This window comes from Anolis carolinensis, chromosome 2 (genome assembly GCF_035594765.1).
Source record: "Anolis carolinensis isolate JA03-04 chromosome 2, rAnoCar3.1.pri, whole genome shotgun sequence".
NCBI classification, from domain to species: domain Eukaryota; kingdom Metazoa; phylum Chordata; class Lepidosauria; order Squamata; family Dactyloidae; genus Anolis; species Anolis carolinensis.
The window spans coordinates 157,119,388-157,139,241 of NC_085842.1; the positions used below are offsets into that span (position 1 = coordinate 157,119,388).

A 19,854-nucleotide genomic window follows, 5' to 3' on the forward strand; every position below is an offset into this window, starting at 1 on the left:
TGGTGATGACACAAACCACAGAGCGCTGATGCACATTAAGAGCTTTCTTTTCTGTGCTTTTGTGAGTGTTTGTTGTCTGGCTGCCGAAGTTTAGAGCTGTCTTTGAACTGCATTAGTCAATGTAGATGTGGTCTAAGAGTTTCTCTCATTCCCTCCAACATATCTGACTTTTAAAAACTGTCTCAGACATTTCACCAATCACCACACACTTCCAATTCCCATCCTCTTGTCCCTTTCTAACAGTACTTTATTTATCTAATAAATACATTATCTCCTCAGAAGTCTCTAACATTATTGATGGTTTCTAGAACAAAAGAAGTAAGTATCTTAAACACTGATACCATTGTTCTTGGAACAATTTTTTTTCAAAAACAGTCACTATACAGAATACAGCATATCTATCAAGATCTGGGCATAACAGTAACACTCGAAACCATACAGTGATCAGTGTGCTTTTTCTAGTGATTTACATTTTTGATAAATGTGGTATTGCTAAATGTATCTCTGAAGAGTGGCCTAACTATCTCTGGTGAAGTGAAATCTTGATTTCAAACTTCAGACTACACTAGCAGTTTAAAATAAGCAAGACCTTTCCTTACCAGTAGATGAAAATGTGATACAGAGAATGTTGTGATAAAGGCACACAGATGGATGCAGACGTAGTGGTAAAAGGTGCTTTTGTCTTGCTCTGTTTCCATCATTCCTGGAGAGAGGACAGGAAGGGATAGCTCGCCAGAGCACTGCTGAAGACTATGAAAGAGGGCTGAAAGCAAGGTCATTCTTCAAAGAAAAGGAGAATAGCAGTGTTACTTCTTTACTACCAGATGACCAGATCACTGGAACTATTCACTGTGCATTTCAACATAAATGGTTAACAATTATAATAATGTAAAATAAAAAATTACACTATGTAACACAATTTTTGTTCCTGGGTTATAAATGTAATTTCCTAATTGGTTCTATCATAAAAACAATGAAAAGGTTTATTAAATTGCAAAACCTTGTGGAACATCCTTCAGCGCCTTTTGCTATAGATTTTGAATGAATATTTCATAGAGTCTCAACCAATTCAACATAGTTTGTGGCAGCCACAAAAGCGAAGTTTCTGGAGTATAACAACTACTTTCAAAGTAAGTACAGTACTGTCCAATTAAACAGGAAACAATACTTTCAAACCAGGAACAGATTTTTTTTCAACCTTGGCACGTAGTGTTTTGTGTTAAAGGGAAGGAAGAAAATTAGGTAACAATGACATTTTAAAGCTTTTATGCTAAGCACAACATTTATACTGAACAAAACACAACAGAACAAGAAAAAGGACAAGGTGTGATCCTGTTTCGTCAGTGACTATTCTAAATATTTGTATACATTGTCCATTTTTGGACAAGCATTATTTTGGAGTTTTATGTTGTCCTTCTATGAAATAGTTTATTATAATGAAGACTATAAGGAGGACTATACTCTTAAAGACCTTGGAGATGGTCACTTTTGTACTATACAGAACCATCAGTAGATAAGTATAATGCTGATACCTCAAATGTCAAAATATCTTCTAGGTAGCACATGATAGGTTTTGGTGGCTATCAGTACCTTGCCATTTCATCTCTTGAAGAGCTTTTGTTCCATGATCACCAGATATTTGCACATATCCAAAAAATATCCAAAGTAGATCTTAAATCTTAAAGTTAGCATCACCAGTACAAATCTGGGTTAGTATGCCAAAGTTTGCTTGTATATGTCATGAAATAGCTCTGCTAAATTGTTATTGAAATAATTATGCCCTTAAAGTTTCTGCTCTGTGGGTTAGCAGATTTCTATCACAGATCTCAGAATATTCCTGTTCATGTGTTTATTTATTTACAGACTGATCTCATTTTTTTCAGATATGCAAACTCTGCTTGCTTGCTTCATTTCTTTGCAGTTTGTCAATGATGTATATATATTTAATAAGCTTATAGTTAAATAAGATTGTTTATAATATAGAGGGCTAAAAAACATACAAAACTAATTTATTTGCTCATTTAAAGATATTTCTGTATCATCTTCTAAGCCACAAAGACTCCTGAGATGGTGAAAACTAAGGGATAATACCTTTTCAAGAGTATTGTTTGTTCATCATAGGAAATTATGTTGCTACCAAAAAGCAAAGCTTTTGCTGTGAATAAGTTATTTTGCTTCCAAAGAGAAGTATCACTTATCCACTGATTTAAACTGTTACTTAATCTATTATGTAAAGGTGATATTGTCAATTAATCAGTACTGAAAAAAGGTCTCATTTTCTGTCAATATTACAAAAGCAACTACATATGATTTTGCTTGAAGGTAACCATGTTCAAGTTTGGTCCATTATTCTTGTTATTATTTACTGAGATAAACAATAGTGTATAATTTTGTTTGAAGGTTACCATGTTGAGTCTTATACATAAGGTTTGTTTTTATTTACTGAGATGGAAAAAGGTAACTTTGTGTTTTTGGCACTGAATCTGAAGTGTCTGGAGGCTGGCATGTACACTTGCATTTGGAGCTGTGTGTTCTCCCTAAGCACATGGTCTAAGGGGGAAAAGGCTTCTGTTACACAACCAAGAAGATATTTTGTGAGGCATGCTGTCTCCCTGGGCAAAGATTCACAATGTAGTAGAGAGGCTGACAAGGTTCATTAAGTCCACTATCCATTATCACTTCAATCTGATCCATGTTGGAACAGACGAAACCAGAAAGTACAGCTTACAATATACTGCAAGGAACTACAAAACTCTGGGGAGGGACACAAGGATCTTGGGGTTAAGGTTTTTCTTATACAGAGGGAATTGGAGGACCAATAACATAGGAAACTCAACAATGGGCTGAAAAAACAACAAGTAATCACTGTGAGAATGATCAAATGGTCATAGATGTTGCTACAAGATGAACTTGAAGTTTTAAAAAAGGAAGGCAAATATAATAGGTTAACAAGATTCAACAAGCACACTGATTTTTATTCCTTCCATATGACCTGGTGCATTGGGACAAATGATATAGTAAGACATAGCCTTCAAGATATTATAAAGGACCACAAGTCTCTGAGCAAGAAGCTAAAAGACCTTAATCACTTCTTCCTGTTGAAGAATGTGACCTAAAAGACAGAAGTGCCATCAAGAAAGTGACCTCACTGAGGGCATCTCCTATAGGGCCCCTAGCCAAATTGAAGATATGGATGATGCCGTCCTAAAAATATCTTTTTTTAAAAAATAGAGACTTGGTAAGAAGAGGTTTCAACTCCCCTGCTGTTTGTTGGAAGTAACACTCTGCCAGTTCTAAAAGGTCCACCAGATTCCTCCCTAGCCTTGCAGACAATGTTATTGTCCAAAAGGCAACAAGAGGATCATTATTTTGGATCTGATACCAATTGATGGAAATAGAGGGATTCTTGGATGGGAATGACCTTGTCCTCTTGGAATTTATTATATGGAGGAAAGGGGAAGCTAAATATAGTCAAAACACTCCTTCTAAATTTCTAGAAAGCTGGTTTTGGTAAGCTTAGGGAAATTCTGAATTAGGTCCTAAAGTCAGAGTTAAGGGAATTCATGGTGCATGGAAGTTTCTTAAAGATGAGAAATGCAGCTGTGAAAAACTCCAATGAGGAAGGTAAGTGGGTGATCTCTAAATAAACCAAGGTGAATGCACAAAGAACTTTCAGATGAGGTGAAATTTAAAAGTCAGATATATAAGAAACCGAAGTAGAATTATCAAAGAAGAATAATAAGTGCCAGTAGTTATAGGAGGAAATTCAAAAAGCTAAAAGCTCAGAACGAGCATATGCATGCTAGAAGTTATAATTATAAAATATATCTATATATATATAAAAGAGTGATGGCATCAGGGCAGCGGACAAAATAACAAAACTACAGGCCCCCCAACCTCGAAATTTGACAACACAACCCATCATCCACGGCTCTAGGTTGATACAACAAAAAGAAAAGAAAAATAAAGTCCTAATTAGAGGGAGAGGAATAATTGTTTTTATCCAATTGCTGCCAGTTACAAGGCTAAGTTCCGCCAACTTGGTCTCCTAGCAACCTACTCAGCCCAAGGGACAGGCACAAGAGTTTGGAGAGACCCCTAAGGGCCATCCAGCCCAACCCTTTCTACTATGCAGCAGGACACAATCCAAGCATTCACAACACATGGACAACGTATAAATACTATATAATACTACACAGGGACATAGACCCCCTCTACCCTCACCACTTTCACAGTACACAAACAACCAAATGCATACTAAACATAAAGACAACCATACAACAGACATTCAATACCACCACTACCTCAAACATTTCTCACCAACACCACCAGACAACGCCACAGCAACGCGTGGCCGGGCACAGCTAGTTAATTTATAGAAGAATAAAGAAACAGTAGTGTAACTGAGTATTGAAGATGAAGAAATGGTAACAGGGGATAGAGAGAAGGCAAAATCCCTTCTTTGCCTCAGCCGTCTCCCCAGAGAAAAAGATTGTTATACTCCTATTAATAAACTCCATTCAAGACAAGACAGACCCTCAGCTTGTCAACATAGAGCATACCCAATCAAATAAACCCTGTAATAGTATGGCATTACCTGGGAATTTCTTTTGGAAACTGACTTCCTGTGTTCCAAATGGTTTGCACATCCTGGGGCTGACATGGCAATGTGTCCATTACAGAAAGCAGAAGTCGACACTGTGGAAAGTACAGCTCAGGAGGGAGATCTGGAGTAAATTTTTCAAAATAGTAATTCATTTTAAAAACAATTTTTTAATTTGTATGGTGCTCTCATGTCCTGACAGAGCAAATTTACCTAGGAGCCCATAGCCATGTAAACAACTCAGAGAAACTAGAAGTCAAATCCATCATCATCATCATCAAAATCATCATCATTTCTATAACACTATAATATGGTGGAAAAAGTCCAAAATCATAAAATTAGTCACAGATTAAAGGTAATGCTTATTTTAATGTGGTTAAACCAATATCCACTTAAATATAACTGTACCATATGTGTATGTGTGTGTTTTAAATTTTCCCCAAAAGGGTATTAAGGCCAGGACTATCGTGGGATCCTGACACCATACTTAGTTCTCACACACAAGACAATATAGGGCAGGCAATCAGCACATTCAAGTGTACCTGGAGTTTTACTTAATACCACTTCAACGAAAGGCCTAAAGGAAACCAGCAGACTGAGAAGAGAGTCCAATGTCACAAGGAATCCCCTTGCCATTTCATCCTGATGAGACTTGGAAATCACAGGGGCATGAAGACTTGGAGGAAACCTGCTGTTAGGAAAGAATATGCAGCATCTAATCACTACTTGCATTGTGAACAATTACAGTACTGTGTTGATAAATAGCATTCTCACTTGAGAATAAAGCAGGATTAGAGGCAAGAAAGGAGCCCCCCAGTGGTGCAATGGGTTGTACCCAGATGGGTTCGAATCTGTGGAGAGCGGGTGAGCTCCCTCTGCCAGCTTCAGCTCCCCATGTGGAGATATGAGAGAAGCTTCCCACAAGGATAGTAAAACATCAAAACACCTGGGCGTCCCCTGGGCAACGTCCTTGCAGACGGCCAATTCTCTCACACCATAAGTGACTTGCAGTTTCTCAAGTCGTCCCAACATGAAAAAACAAGTGGCAAGAAACATTTCCCAGCTCTAGGCTGGCATTCCAGTTGCAACCTCTCCTGGAAAGAAATAGATTAAGCACACTTATCCACATAGTTAGTATCTAGTCACCATGCACTAAAGCACTTTGCTCAAGAGCAGGAAAGCAAAGATTGTTTGGAAGTTGTCCATCTGAGCTTGGGTCAATTGGAACTTGTTCAGTAAGCGTCTCATGACTATTTCTTTTAATACTTTTTCTTTTAATATTTATGGCATATTCCTCTTTCATTGCCATAATTCAAAGTTTTTCTCTCTCGCAGTAGATAAACTGAAATACTATAGTGTTTCATCTTATGTTTTTTTTTCCTCCCGTGTCAGGAGCAACTTGAGTCGCTTCTGGAGTGAGAGAATTGGCCGTCTGCAAGGATGTTTTGATGTTTTTAACATCCTTGTGGGAGGCTTCTCTGATGTCCCCGCATGGAGCTGGAACTGATAGAGGGAGCTCATACACGCTCTCCCCGGGTGGGATTCGAACCTGGCAGCCTTCAGGTCAGCAACCCAACCTTCAAGTCATGAGGCTTTACTCCACTACACCACCGGAGGCTTATGGTTTAAAGAATAAATACGCAGCAAATGCAAACACTGCCAGCAACTTACAAGTACGAATGATTCGAGATCAGTTATGTATTTATTTATTTTGTATCAAAAGCATTGCATAAATTAGTATAAAACTGATAAAAATAGAAGGAGCACAAGCGGCTAAGTATCTTCTGACTAAAAATGGGCAACAGCGATCACATTGTTTGTAGCCTCAAACAATTCTTTCTCTGTACATAAAGCAGGGCATTGTGGACAAGCATACAGATGCATACCCATAGTTCTAGTTTAATTTAATTCCAATTGACACTATAAAATTGCTTTGCAAATCAGGGTGCACCAATTAATAGATCTTATTTGTATCAAGCTACAACCATGAATTATATGTACCATGTATGAAACAAATATACTGAATTCACATGCAACATTAATTTTATAACTTTTAATTTTTATTAAAATGCATTGCAAAACCATTGACAGCAGGAAATCTTTAATCCTATTTCTTTCTTTACACTCAGAGGTTACAGAAATTAGGTAATTAACCTTAGGTTATATGTACTCTGTTAACTAATAGGCACATCCGAGAACAATAAACATGCAACACGGATCCATGTATAGTTTATGAACAAATCTCTGGCTTGTAAAAGAAGATAATCAAAACCTAGATTACTTATTAATTTGTAAAGATTGCAAAAAGACTCCAAACTGCTAGAGTATGTCACTTGTACTTTATGATCCAAAACATGGGTGCACATGGAGAGAGCATATAGTATTAGAACTATATTAACATGGCAATTCTCTTGTTATTGAAGATAATGGGGCAGTTCCAAGTCCAGAAATAGTTGCTGGCCAAGACGCCCATCCACAATGCCAAAAAGACACAGTAGCGTCTCATTTATCCAACATATGGTTATCCAACATTCTGGATTATCCAACACAATCTTCCTCCCGCCCGGATCACAGCTCTTACTCTGGGCAGCAAGGACTGAACTCTTTACACATTAATTTCCGACAATGTTGTTACTGTAAGTTCATTTTATGCAATTCTTTATTTGTAATCAAAGTGTTAGTAGTCGATGTTTTTATAATCAATGTTTTCAATACATTGCGATGTTTTGGTACTAAATTACTACATAACGTTACTGTGTATTGAACTGCTTTTTCTATTGATTTGTTGTAAATCATGTTTTGGTGCTTAATTTGTAAAATCATAATGTAATTTGATGTTTAATAGGCTTTTCCTTAATCCCTCCTTATTATCCAACATTTTCACTTATCCAACTTTCTGCAGGCCTGTTTATGTCAGATAAGTGAGACTCTACTGTAGCTTTAAAACTACTATAAAACTCAGAAAACTTGGTGCACATGTTCACTGTAGAATCTATTCATCTTGATACCATTTTAACTGCCATGGTTCAATGCTATGGAATCACGGGAGCTGGTAGTTTTTACAAGGTCTTTAGCCTTCTCTGCCTCAACAAATGACAAATCCCAGGATTATTAAGCACTGAGCCATGGCTGGTAAAATGGGGTCAATTCGACAGTGTGAATCCATCCACATATAGGGTGATGATCCTGAATGAAATCCAATTCATTATCAGGCATGTTTTATTTACCTGTGTATTTGAAGGTATGTCTGATGAAGCAGAGAGCAGGAATCCACCAGGAAAGAAGCAAACTCCTATAAAGTCAGATATGTCAAATATTTTAATTTATAATCAATTATTTCAAACCCATATTGATGAGGAACTGGAAAATATAGATTTTCAGACATATATTGTATGTACATTAGAAGCCCTGAAATGTAGAAAAATCAGACTCTCTTGTGTTAGATTTTTAGGGATACACAAGCTGGCAGGACAGGGAGGAGAAGGGGGCCCTGTTATTTATACGTACATTCCAGTGTGAAATGGTCCCTGGTACTAATGGAGGGAGAGTGAACTTCCCTCCCTCTTGACAAGTCAAGACTAGGCGTCTTGACAGATCTCTCTTAGTATCTGTAACTTGCTACAGGCTGCTTAGAGTGCTTAGATAGAAAAATGCTGACACATGCATATTTATGCCCATATATGTAGACATGTGAAGTGACGTACTGATGACGAGATGTATGTAGAAGCATGTTTCTTTGTTTGAAAATGTATAATAGGCAAAGTCAATGCTTTTATCCTCGCTCTGGTTTGCTTTTGGAGAAAATTCCACACCAGTCTTCAGCTAAAAATAAAACTGGACTTTTCAGCCTCAAGAAAGTGTGTTATCTCTCCTATCAGCCACAACAATATCTTCACTTTGTGTAAACTGAAGCCTTGTCCAGAATCCTTCCAAATCAAACCACAGAGTCCAAGTATAGCAAACATTACTTTTCCCCTTGCAGTCCTCTGAGATTCACCTTGTTTCACCTCTTCAAAACTTTAGGAAACATCTATGGTTGTATTATAGTACTCTTTAGCTATAGTTTTCTGTATAAATGACCAAAATTATCATTACTCATGTAAAAACATTTTTATAATCAAAATGTTCATTTTTTTTACTTGCAAAATGATATATGGGAACAAATAAATGGAAAAACAGTAAAATTCTTGCCTTGGTACTGCAAACTGATAGAGTTAGTGAATGAACAGTGTCTCAGCGCATTAATATGAATGCAGTTATAGTGTACAGAAGTACTTCTAAAACCATGGACTGGCACCACAACAATCACATATCCTAAGCTGCACTATGCCATTGTGGAATAAACACAGATCTGAAACATAGAGGTTTATTTTTTTTATCTAGGTAAGTATCACCAAACGTTCACCATTCATCCCCAGAAGCTTGCAAGACCGCTATTAAAAGACAGATCACATCTGTAGCTGCATGCCAAATAATCAAAACACAGACTACAATACAGCACACTTTTACATACGTTATAAGTCGTGGAAGCACATGACATACTAAGTCTAATGGTTTTAAGTTATAGGAGGGCAGCTTTTGATGGGCCATTAGAAAAAATGTCTTGACAGTTCAGCAGTAGAGCCAATTGCCTAATTGCCTCAATTGTTCTCAATCTCTGGTCCTCCAGGTGTTTTGAACTTCAACTCCCATAAATCTCAACCAACTTACCAGTTGTGAGGAATTGTGGGAGTCGAAGTCCAAAACACTTGGTGGCCCGCAGGTGCTGCAGGCCAGGCCTAGAAAGATGTTGGGATCTCCTCTGTATGTCTTTAAATAGAGACTGAACAGCTACCTGCTGTAGCTCAGAACTCCAACCAGCAGCTCTCCAGGTATTTTGGACTTCAGTTCCCAGAATTCCTGATCATTGAACAAGCTGTCTAGGGCTTCTGGGAATTGGTGGCCCAAACACATGGAGGGCCATAGGTTGAAGAGGCCTGCTCTTACTGGAGATCTTGCATTGAGCAAAGCCCCTTCCAACTCTATGATTTTATACCATCACTTTTTTCTTTTGTGAATGTTTTAAGTTATGCAAAATACTTACAGCACCATTATTGCAAACATATAAATCAAAGTAAAGTTTTATCCCCTTCTGGTGGAAGCCAGTTGTTAGCTCTTACCTTGGTGTAATGCTGCAGAGAATTAGCAAAAAATCTACATAGTTTGTTCATCCTCTGGAACAATTTGTAATCTGTGCTTTCCTATACAAATATAAACAAAAGCAAGCTTTGAATATTTCCTTGGAAAAATTTCTATCATACCTTTTAAATTACTTCCCAACCCGATTCCTTAAAGGAAGGCCAACCCACATGCCATCTAAGGTAAAATTTCTGTGTCTTTTGTTCCCTAGCCTATGTACTGATTATGATTATTACTGGAAACAATATAATTATTAATATACTAATTTTAACAGCATAAATTTAGGAGAACGTGAAATAGACAACTTGACTATTATTTTGCTATGCTGTCAACATCATTAAAGTGCTGGTCTAGTACCTCTTCTTAGGCACCTTTCACTGTAAAAAAAAGCTTTATTACAGTCCAAAGACCCAAATAGCTCAACAGTCAAAGATACACAAAGTGTATACAGATTAATAAACTGATTAAAATGCAGGACATGCTAGGCAAGTACTTATAAACAAGAATGAGAACCCTGCAAATAAATGCAAAGGTAAGTTTCAGCCTAAGTCAGGCTTCTTATCCTGGCTACCTCACAGAGAAACTTGACAATGGACAAAGTCACATGAGGAAGATTATCTCCTAATGAAAACTTTACATAGAATTGGTCTACAAGGTAAGTGGCTCAGTAATGGATTAATAATATGTTGCCGAGTCTGCTTATAAAAACATCAGGACAGTAAGATACGTTTCATATATTCAACTTTCTGGTTATTGCATAGGCAAAATTTTACATGAACACCCGCAAAATTGCCTCAAAGCATTTCAGAGGGAAACACATTACATCTTGCCTTGGAAAATAAGCAACAGTATCTGGCAATAGTCAAATTCTTAAGGTAATTTGCTCCATGGAAAGGTCTAGGATAGTGTATAAACAATGTGCTTGGGGAATAAGAAACATATGAATGAGAATGCAGCTCATAGAAGGCAATGAGACTCTTTATTTTGCTGATAACTTTCCTTATGATGTCATTTCCCCAAAATTCATGTTTCAATCACTTTCCCCTTCTAATTTTAATTATAATACTTTTTGGAAATCAAGTTTGACTTAAGATAATAATCCATTCACCTGAGTTCCAGAACACTTCATCTGCTCAGCCAACTGCAAACAAGACTGGAAAGAAAACAGGATGTCTTCACAAAGGCTGCATAAGATATCAGAATGTTTCAAGCTGTTCTTTATCTGTGACTTGTGCTTGAGACTTTGTCTGTAAGAACACATATTTGACAATTCTGAAAGGTCTTAAAGCAGAATTTTGATGGCCATTTTTAAGGAACACATTACTTGTATATTTGTGCATGGCAGCAGGTGGACTAGATGACTCTCAGGGTCCTTCAAACAATGTGATTTAAATTAACCCTCTAACCAATAATCCAGTTTAATTTAAGTATTTGGATTTCAGGCAGTTTAGTTTTCTGGTCAACAGCGAAATGCTGTTTCAAATGAACTAAAATAGACAGCCATATAATATGTATATAACATTATATATGACTGAATAATTAGTAGAAGTGCAAATTACCTGATGATGAACTTCCATGTATTTGCATGAAGCGCACGATCTATGCTGGAAACAGCAGAACAGATCTCCAGCAGAATGTGAATCACTGCAAGAGAAAAAAAAAACAAAAAAAATTAAACTTAGTTATTTAATAAAGTCCCTGTGGGCAGCTTCTGAATATAGTAGAAATCTGTACCTGGAAATCAGAGCAAATTCAGTGGTGTATCTCCGGGTATTACCATAAATTTCTGACACCCACTGAGGCTCATTTTGACCACCCCGTCTTTTGTACAACAAATTGTTTTCAGCATGAAATAAAATGAATAATGGCAAGAAAAGAAACTCAGATAGTGTTTCCCTCTCCGCATTAACCCAGGATTTCTTGAAAGAGTGTCCATGGGAGAAGGAAGTGGTTTATCACATTTTGGGTGTCTTGGCCTGGCATTTTTGACCAAGAAGCTCTACAGTCTGATAGCATGAAGGGATTTTTCTTCAACTAGTTGCTCCTCTTGAGACTTGCCTCTAAACCAGTCTTTAGCTTCACTTCACCAGAGCACAAATGACTAGGCAGAGGAGCCACATCCACATGCGATGACTGAGCCAATCCTGCTACAGAGACTCCATTTATATTGCAATCAAAATTTACATCTCAACTTAACAAGAAGAATGGGAGAAACAAAGAAAATAAAAGGTCAGGGAAAAGTTTTAAAAAAATAGGGAAGAGCAAAACAAAAAGGAAGAGCAGACAACCTACAATATAATAGATAGGAACACAAAGTGAACTTAATTGGGGTTGTGCCCATTGGGGGCCCCTGGAGAAAGGTCTGAGTCATTTTTATATATCAGTGTGAGAGGAAGAAGTGCTCTATCTCAGGATCCTCTCCCTCTCACTGATGGAAAACTAATGTATGGTAGGAGTTCACAGACTTGGCACGTTCCCTCAGAAAAGAGCATTTTGCATACACACCTGATACCATAACTGCTACACTCTCATCAGCAGCACAGGAGTTCACAGATACGATCTCAATCATTTCCATGATCTGCTTTTGCAAAGCATAGGCCTCTTTAAACAGAGACTGGAGCAAATCAGAAAACAAGCAGAAATATTCACTGTACAATGACTCGCTGTTCTGGAGCAAAATAGAAAACCAGAAATAAAACAAAAATAAACATGTTAGATCAACAGGAGATAAAGTTCAAGAATTAACAAGTCTTTGTTTCCACTAATTAGTAATCTCCATTAATATTATTGTGTGCTTTTGCTACACATAATGAACTTATGAGATTTAAACCAGAAGAATTTACCCCAGAGAAATATTGAAGCATAGCAGTAGATTATTTATTACTCTAAATGGCACTCAAGATTTCTGAATTCTGATTTTAGAATAAACAAACCAATAATGAGGCTTTTCTGTGCAAATCTTACAGTAAGCTTCTTAATAAGATTTTGTCACCATGAAATTTACATTCTATTTGAATGTCATGATCCACTTACACTTCTCAAAATCAAATCCAGGGTTGAAGAAGCATTTCAGTTTTGATACAAGCAAGCAACCCGTTCTGTTCTTTAAATGGCTGTGTGTGAAGTTACACTTAAGTGTCATTCTGCAGTTGTGCAGCTACATGTTTAAAAAAGCTTTTAGGTGAAACCACATCACACATGCAACAAAACTAAAACAAAGCAGGACAGCACATAATCAAAGGCTATGTCAAAAAGATGAAGAACATTGATCAGAACTGGCAGAAAAATAGAGGATATATTGGGAATCAACATAATGTTCTAGATTCTGAGGCCCCATCTGGCCCATCTTTTCCATTTTGAAGACTCTTAAGTTAACAGACGTGGCCTTTCAGGCTTATCGAGAAAAAAACACTTTAGATTTTGCAAGTTTCAACAATGTGAGATTCTCTCAAACACATAAGCCAATGATAGTGCCTGTTACTCTGTGAACTTCTCCCACTACACTGTTTACATTTCTATAATATGGATGTTGAGGCCATGAATAATAAGAAGTGCTGCCATGGGCTAAAAAAACCTGTGAAAATTTCCCCAAGCAATTATCTAATAAGAATAAATGACAGTAGAAAAGGAGAGTAAAAATAAAGAGAAGAGAAGAAAACTGCACAGTCTACTAATACATGGAGAAGTTCTGTCACACTGCTAATGTTTTGGTGGATAAAAAGGAACTGGGAATGCCAATGCACATGCAGTTGGAGAGAGAGGGGAGTTAATTGTCCAAACTGCTGTGCTAAGTATAAAAGTCCGCTGAGACACTCTGCACAGGTCAGATTCATTTGTGTGAATGTCAGAGACCATGAAGAAGAGGAAACCAGAATAAGTTGCTTTGCAGTTTTATGGCAGCTTCCCACAATAGTGCTTTTAGTCAAGAGTTTCTATTAGTCTGAAGTGCATGTGCTTGGGAATTAACATAGCTATGAATGAAATCACATGAAACCAACAAAAAAGCCATCAGATTAAGGACCTTGAGGACACACTCAAGGCACTTCTTAAAAGACTCATGCAGCACATAAATGTGCAAGTTGAAAAAGATGGACAAAGCCACCCAACAGCACTCAAAAATGCTTTATAAAAACTAACAAATTCAGAAAATGTGTTGTCGAAGGCTTTCATGGCCGGGATCACCGGGTTGTTGTATGTCTTTTGGGCTGTGTGGCCATGTTCCAGAAGTATTCTCTCCTGACGTTTCGCCCACATCTATGGCAGGCATCCTCAGAAGTTGTGAGGTATGGATAAACTAAGTAAGGAAAGGAAAGAATATATATCTGTGGAGAGTCCAGGGTGTGGCAAGAGTCCTTTGTCACTAGGAGCCAGCATTAATGTTTCAGTTAATCACCCTAATGAAACCATGAAAATGAACAAAATCTGGCTACCAGTATTACAAAACTCCAAAATCAAAACAGTAGATGGGAACCAAAACTCTGAGGGCTTGACTAAACAAAGGATGCCCCCAGGCATGAGACAAGACATTTCCAATGCTAATTAGGGTGATTAACTGAAACATTAATGCTGGCTCCTAGTGACAAAGGACTCTTGCCACACCCTGGACTCTCCACAGATATATATTCTTTCCTTTTCTTACTTAGTTTATCCATACCTCACAACCTCTGAGGATGCCTGCCATAGATGTGGGCGAAACGTCAGGAGAGAATACTTCTGGAACATGGCCACACAGCCCAAAAGACATACAACAACCCGGAAATTCAGAAAAATCTTTAAACACAACAAAGCAAAATTCATCAAAAGTAACAAAAAGAAAAGGAACTAAGGCAAACTGGGTCTAGACTCTGGAGATTGTTCCCTGCAACAATACTAGTATAGCAGTTTGGATGGGGAAGATGTTAGTAACTGATGCAGCAGACAGAGAGCAGACCTTCAGCTCTAGAAGTTTGCAAACGTGTAGCAAGTGCAGAATTACTCATATATCAGTTGTAGACATCACGGAGAATAGATGATAGTACAAATTCTGATCCAGTTTACAATACTGGTTTTTGGAAACCAAGATCCAATATTTTATTGCCCCTCCCCTAAAAGCTTCCTTGTTGTTATACTATGAATATTGTACATCTGCTTAACAATAAAACTCACCAACCTTGCAGTGTATGTAAGTCTTCTTGATTATATGAAGAATAGAGAGGGGAAGACTGTGGACATAATCTAATGGCAAAGTTTCCTGTAAACCACAGATGTGTCGCACACAGCCTGTTAATGCTTCCAGCACAAGAACCATAGTCTGCATAGGAAAGCATGTTATTAATAAAAGCATCAGTGGAGGCACACAAAAACAAAACTCAAAAGACAAATCTGAAAATATCTCTATTTGCTAAGTTACTGTCTCATGTCTCTGTGATCGCATCTCCCCCTATGAACCGGAGCGGGCCTTAAGATCTGCTGGGGGGGGTCTTTCTCACTCCCACCACTATCCCAAGCATGGCTGGTGGGGACGAGAGAGCGGGCCTTCTCGCTCTGGAACACCCTCCCCAAAGAGATCAGGCAAGCCCCTACATTGCCCAATTTCCGCAAGGAACTGAAAACCTGGTGGTTCCGGACGGTCTTTGAGCAAGATTAGTTGGCTGTTCAACATGTTGACCTTGGTCTACACACTATCCAGCCCCGGGTCCTATGATACACTGAAGTACAAGTCTTTACCTATCTTTTAATTACGTCTACCTCGCAGCCCTAATTACTGTACGGGACTCCTGCATATTGATTGGTCCTGTAACTGTGTTCCTTTTAGATTAAATTCTTTTTACTGCTGTTTTATGATATTGTTTTTATTATGTTCGTTCGTTAGTTCATGCCGTTGTATGTTTTTTGACAACTGTTTTGTACATCCTGGAAACCGCCTTGAGTCCTCTCAAGGAGATGAAGCGGTATATAAACGTTTATTATTCTTCTTATTATTATTATTGGGGAAAAACAGAAATAAAATGCAGATCTATTTTCACTGTTCTTTCATTCCCTGGAAAATGAGTTTGAATGCAAAACCTTCATACAAAGGCCACAACCTGCCATCTGCTATATACTATATTTCTTCAGTATATAAATGGGATGTGTCTTAGAATCGCAGCTGCTTTTTAATATATATCAATTTAAAAAATGTTGGTGGTGCTGAAATTATTGTGCATCTTACAATTGATGGCACAATAGAATCAGAGAAATGTGGGTATTAAAGAGAGGCCAAACTGGCTTCTTGTAAGCAACTGCAACTATAGTTGTTCCAAACTGTTGTTAAAGACATGAATAATTGACCACCCTTAACTCAGCAAATGATTAGTAGTCTGTAGACAAATGACTCAAATGATCATGGATGCTACCCAAAACACGTGGCTGTCAACAGCCCATTGAATTAGTCTAGCAGCACTATAAGAGAAGTGTCAATTTCATGTCACTGTCTGTCCTTTTTCTTCTGCTCCAAGCTTAATAACAAATTATTGCTTGAGAACACACAGTCTGTAATGGTTATTCCCTGTGCTGTCAGAACAGACAAGAATTGTCTTAAGGCAAAAGTATAGGCCAATTTTAATTCAGTAGAAACCAAATATCAGAGGAGAGAGATTTCCATTTGCTTTCCTGCAAATCCTTTTTGTACTATACATTTAAACAGGATCCCTTTACGTAGAAATAGGCCCACATTATACAATATCACCAAAGCAGCAAATAATTGCAAATTATCCAATGGATTTAAATGTTATAAATCTAATATAAATATTGCCAAACATTTTTTGCCAAGACAGCAAAAAATATAATAAATACAATTCATTTGACAGAACTAATTTCACTGGATTTACCTGTATATGGTTTTTCATTGTCATATGTAATTCTTCATTCTGGCTTGTTAACTGTTCAGCATGGCTGGATATCTCATACAACAAGACATCAAAAAACTCTACTGTCTGTTACAACAAAGAAAATTACAATTAAAACAACACAAGAAAGTGTGAGTTTTTTTTATAGATCAAATACAACGAGATTTCAGGGCATTATCTCTGAAGTGACTGCTAGCACTTAAGACTTTTAAATATAATATGAATTTGGGATAAAAATGGAGATAGTGTTGTAACATCAGTATTGATTTGTAATATTTGCTGTTACATCTACCAGTCTGCATATGTAGCAGAAGAAGAAACAAGGGGAGAGGGAGATGTCCCCCCCAGTCCACACACAGTTTAAACACACAGAACTTTTGAGACTCTAAGTTCCCAATGGGTCAAGGATCAATCAACACAAACCTTCCATATTAAGAGATAACTGTTTACTTGATGCCCTCCTTGAGAACTTCCAATATTGCCTAACTCACTAAGTGAACTAGAATGTGATCAGACAGCGAACTACTTTTGAAAAAATTAGATTCACTACAAGGATACAACTGAGCCATTCCCTGAAAATGACTATAAATAGTCAAAAACCTATAATTGTTTTATAGGTAGTTAAGTTGTTGACAGAATGCAGATTGCAGCTTTACAAAATGCAAACATGTTACAAAAGCTGCTACAAAAACACTATATTATTTTCCAATAGATTCCAAGAAATATTTTCTCCAGTTTTCTTAGTGTTGTAAGTCATACCTTTGGCAATACTTTAGAGGAAAATGTTTGTTCCAATTCAGAAAGATGAATTTGTGGTAGAAATTTCTCCATCAAAATCCTTAAAACACCTGTGTATGAGTGAGTTTGGGAAAACCATTATTTTTAATAAATCCAAGGCTTAAATGCAAGAATACCTTACTGAAGATTTTATATAGCTTGTATTTGAAATGTAACCCAATTTTGTGTTTAGATTTGGATGTCATATCCAAAGTATCTCATTATATATGTGTGTGTGTGTGTACCATATTCCAAAATCTGAAAAAAAAAATGCAAAACATGGAACACTTCTGGTCCCAAGCATTTTGAATAAAGGATGCCCAATCTCTGTAGGAGAGCATCTTAAAACTCTAAGTACATCAAGGACAGCAACAAAAACTTAGAAATAGCATTACAAAGCTATATCTGAACCAAGAACATTATTTTTTATAGTAGCATAGCTTTTTTAAAAATGTGTGCAGTTTTTTTTTGTAACTATATACACATAATGAAAAACACCATGAACAAAGTTTTTGAAAAAGCCGTACACTTCCGCTTTCTATTGTCAAATTCCTGTGTGCTTCAAAAGTCCCACCCCCTAGCTGGAAGTCGCCATGAGACCAATTACCAAAAAGGGATGCTGTAGTGAATCTGAAAACAGGTTATAGATGGGTAGTGTGTTTGTGTGCCTGAAGACAGGTTTTAAACATCATTCCTGAAATAGGCTATTTTTCCTTAGCTTTCCAATTTTTAAAAATTCATTTCTATGAAAATCCACGTTCCTTTTCCAGTGTCATGCCTTATCATTTTTAGTTCACTGCTTTCATGCATTTCTGACAACTCTGCTCCCTGCTGTCTCCAACCTTCAAGTACTTTGGATCCCTCCAAAAAACTATTTGTCTTAAGTACCAACACTAATCAAGTACAACAGCTTTCCAACAATTTTTGCCATTGTCAATTTTAGTGGAGTCTCTTCTTTGCAATGGGTCGTTGCACATGAAAAGATTGAGGTATATGCACTTTTTTAAAAAAGAGGACATATTCAACCATAAAGCATAATTAGGACAAACCTGTGTATACGAACACAGATAAGCTCATCAGCAAAATGTATACACTTGTGTATAGGTCTGGTATAAAAAAATCAACCCAAAAGGTCAGTGTAAGTACTGTACAATAACTTTTACTAAAAAAGGAACCATCCCTTTCTCTGAGTGAAAGATGAAGTTTAGTCCAATCTGGGAGCACCTAAAAGAAGCACTGACCCTCTCTGCTGTGGCATCACTCTGGCCTATATAAATGCCTGAGTGGGAAACAGTAGTGGCTCTTGTGCTTCCCCTCTAAGGAGCACTGAGAGAGAAGAGCAGAGGAAGTCAGTACCTCTTAAAGTAAAAACAAAAATGCTCTTCAAAGTATACACTAAAGTTGACATTTCCATTATTTACCAAGACGCTGGCTCCAGTTGTCAATCACCTGATAAAGAGAGTATAAGCACTAAGGAAAACAAACAATACTGTCAATAAAGATTAGCACAAAACTTTTCAAAATAATCCAGTTCTGCTGTAAATTTTACAGCAGAGAATTTACTAAATTTATTTGAATTTGGGATTTTGGCTTGCATCAATAGGAGTCTAGTGTCTAGACCCAGGGAAGTCATGCTGCCCCTCTATTCTGCCTTGGCAAGACCACACCTGGAATCACACTGTGTCCAATTCTGGGCACCGCAATTGAAGGGAGATGTTAATATGCTGGAAAGTGTCCAGAGGAGGGCGACTAAAATGTTCAAGGGTCTGGAGAACAAGCCCTATGAGGAGCGGCTTAAAGAGCTGGGCATGTTTAGCCTGCAGAAGAGACGGCTGAGAGGAGAACATAAGGAGGGCCATGTATAAATATGTGAGGGGAAGTCATAGGGAAGAGGGAACAAGCTTGTTTTCTGCAGGAAAGGAGATTCCACCTGAACATTAGGAAGAACTTCCTCACTGTGAGAGCTGTTGGCAGTGGAACTCTCAGAGGAAGGCTGAAGTTTGCCATGCCTGCCTTAGAGACATGTCCCCTTGCAGTAGCCAATCCACTTCTTTCCCGCTCTTTCCCGGTCACCTGACACAATGCCATTGCCAATCCTGTCTTCCTTTTCTTTCCCTGTCCGCCATCATTCTTCACCCGAGGGCCTTTCTCCCCTCACCCGCCCGCCCGCCTGCCTGTCTCCCGCCCCGCGAAGGATATGAGGAGGCGCGGCAGAGCAGCGGGGAGGTGGCGGAGGCACTCCTCTGGGCACCAGGCCTCTGCTTCGGCCAGCAGCGACAGCGCCTCCTCGGACTGCGACATCCTCCTCCTCCGCGCCTGAGCCGCTTTCCGAATCTGCCGCCACAAGGGTCATGAGGAGGAGCAGGACGAGGAGGCCACGCCCCCGCGCTCTCCACGCGCAGCGTCCCGTCGGGCATTGCGGCGGCGCGT

At 38.0% G+C, this 19,854-nt stretch overlaps 1 protein-coding gene across 5 annotated transcripts in view; it reads right to left on the minus strand.

Annotated features, from left to right (window-relative positions):
* firrm (FIGNL1 interacting regulator of recombination and mitosis) overlaps positions 1-19,816 on the minus strand; it is a 34,015-nt gene extending 14,199 nt beyond the window's left edge. The window contains exons 1-13 of one of the 5 annotated variants that reach the window (XM_062970909.1): positions 19,624-19,816; positions 18,846-18,885; positions 17,407-17,495; positions 16,630-16,734; positions 14,931-15,071; positions 12,287-12,449; positions 11,341-11,425; positions 10,890-11,028; positions 9,763-9,843; positions 7,831-7,895; positions 5,146-5,291; positions 4,598-4,727; positions 600-780 (exon numbers count right to left, since the gene is read on the minus strand). In XM_062970909.1, the coding sequence (XP_062826979.1) occupies positions 600-780; positions 4,598-4,727; positions 5,146-5,291; positions 7,831-7,895; positions 9,763-9,843; positions 10,890-11,028; positions 11,341-11,425; positions 12,287-12,449; positions 14,931-15,071; positions 16,630-16,734; positions 17,407-17,495; positions 18,846-18,885; positions 19,624-19,725 (1,467 nt within the window). In that variant the 5' untranslated portion in view covers positions 19,726-19,816. Of the gene's footprint in view, positions 1-599; positions 781-4,597; positions 4,728-5,145; positions 5,295-7,830; positions 7,896-9,762; positions 9,844-10,889; positions 11,029-11,340; positions 11,426-12,286; positions 12,450-14,930; positions 15,072-16,629; positions 16,735-17,406; positions 17,496-18,845; positions 18,886-19,623 lie in introns of all 5 variants that reach the window. The other 4 variants (XM_062970911.1, XM_062970908.1, XM_062970912.1 and 1 more) reach the window with 4 other exon arrangements.
* Positions 19,817-19,854: the final 38 nt, after the last annotated feature.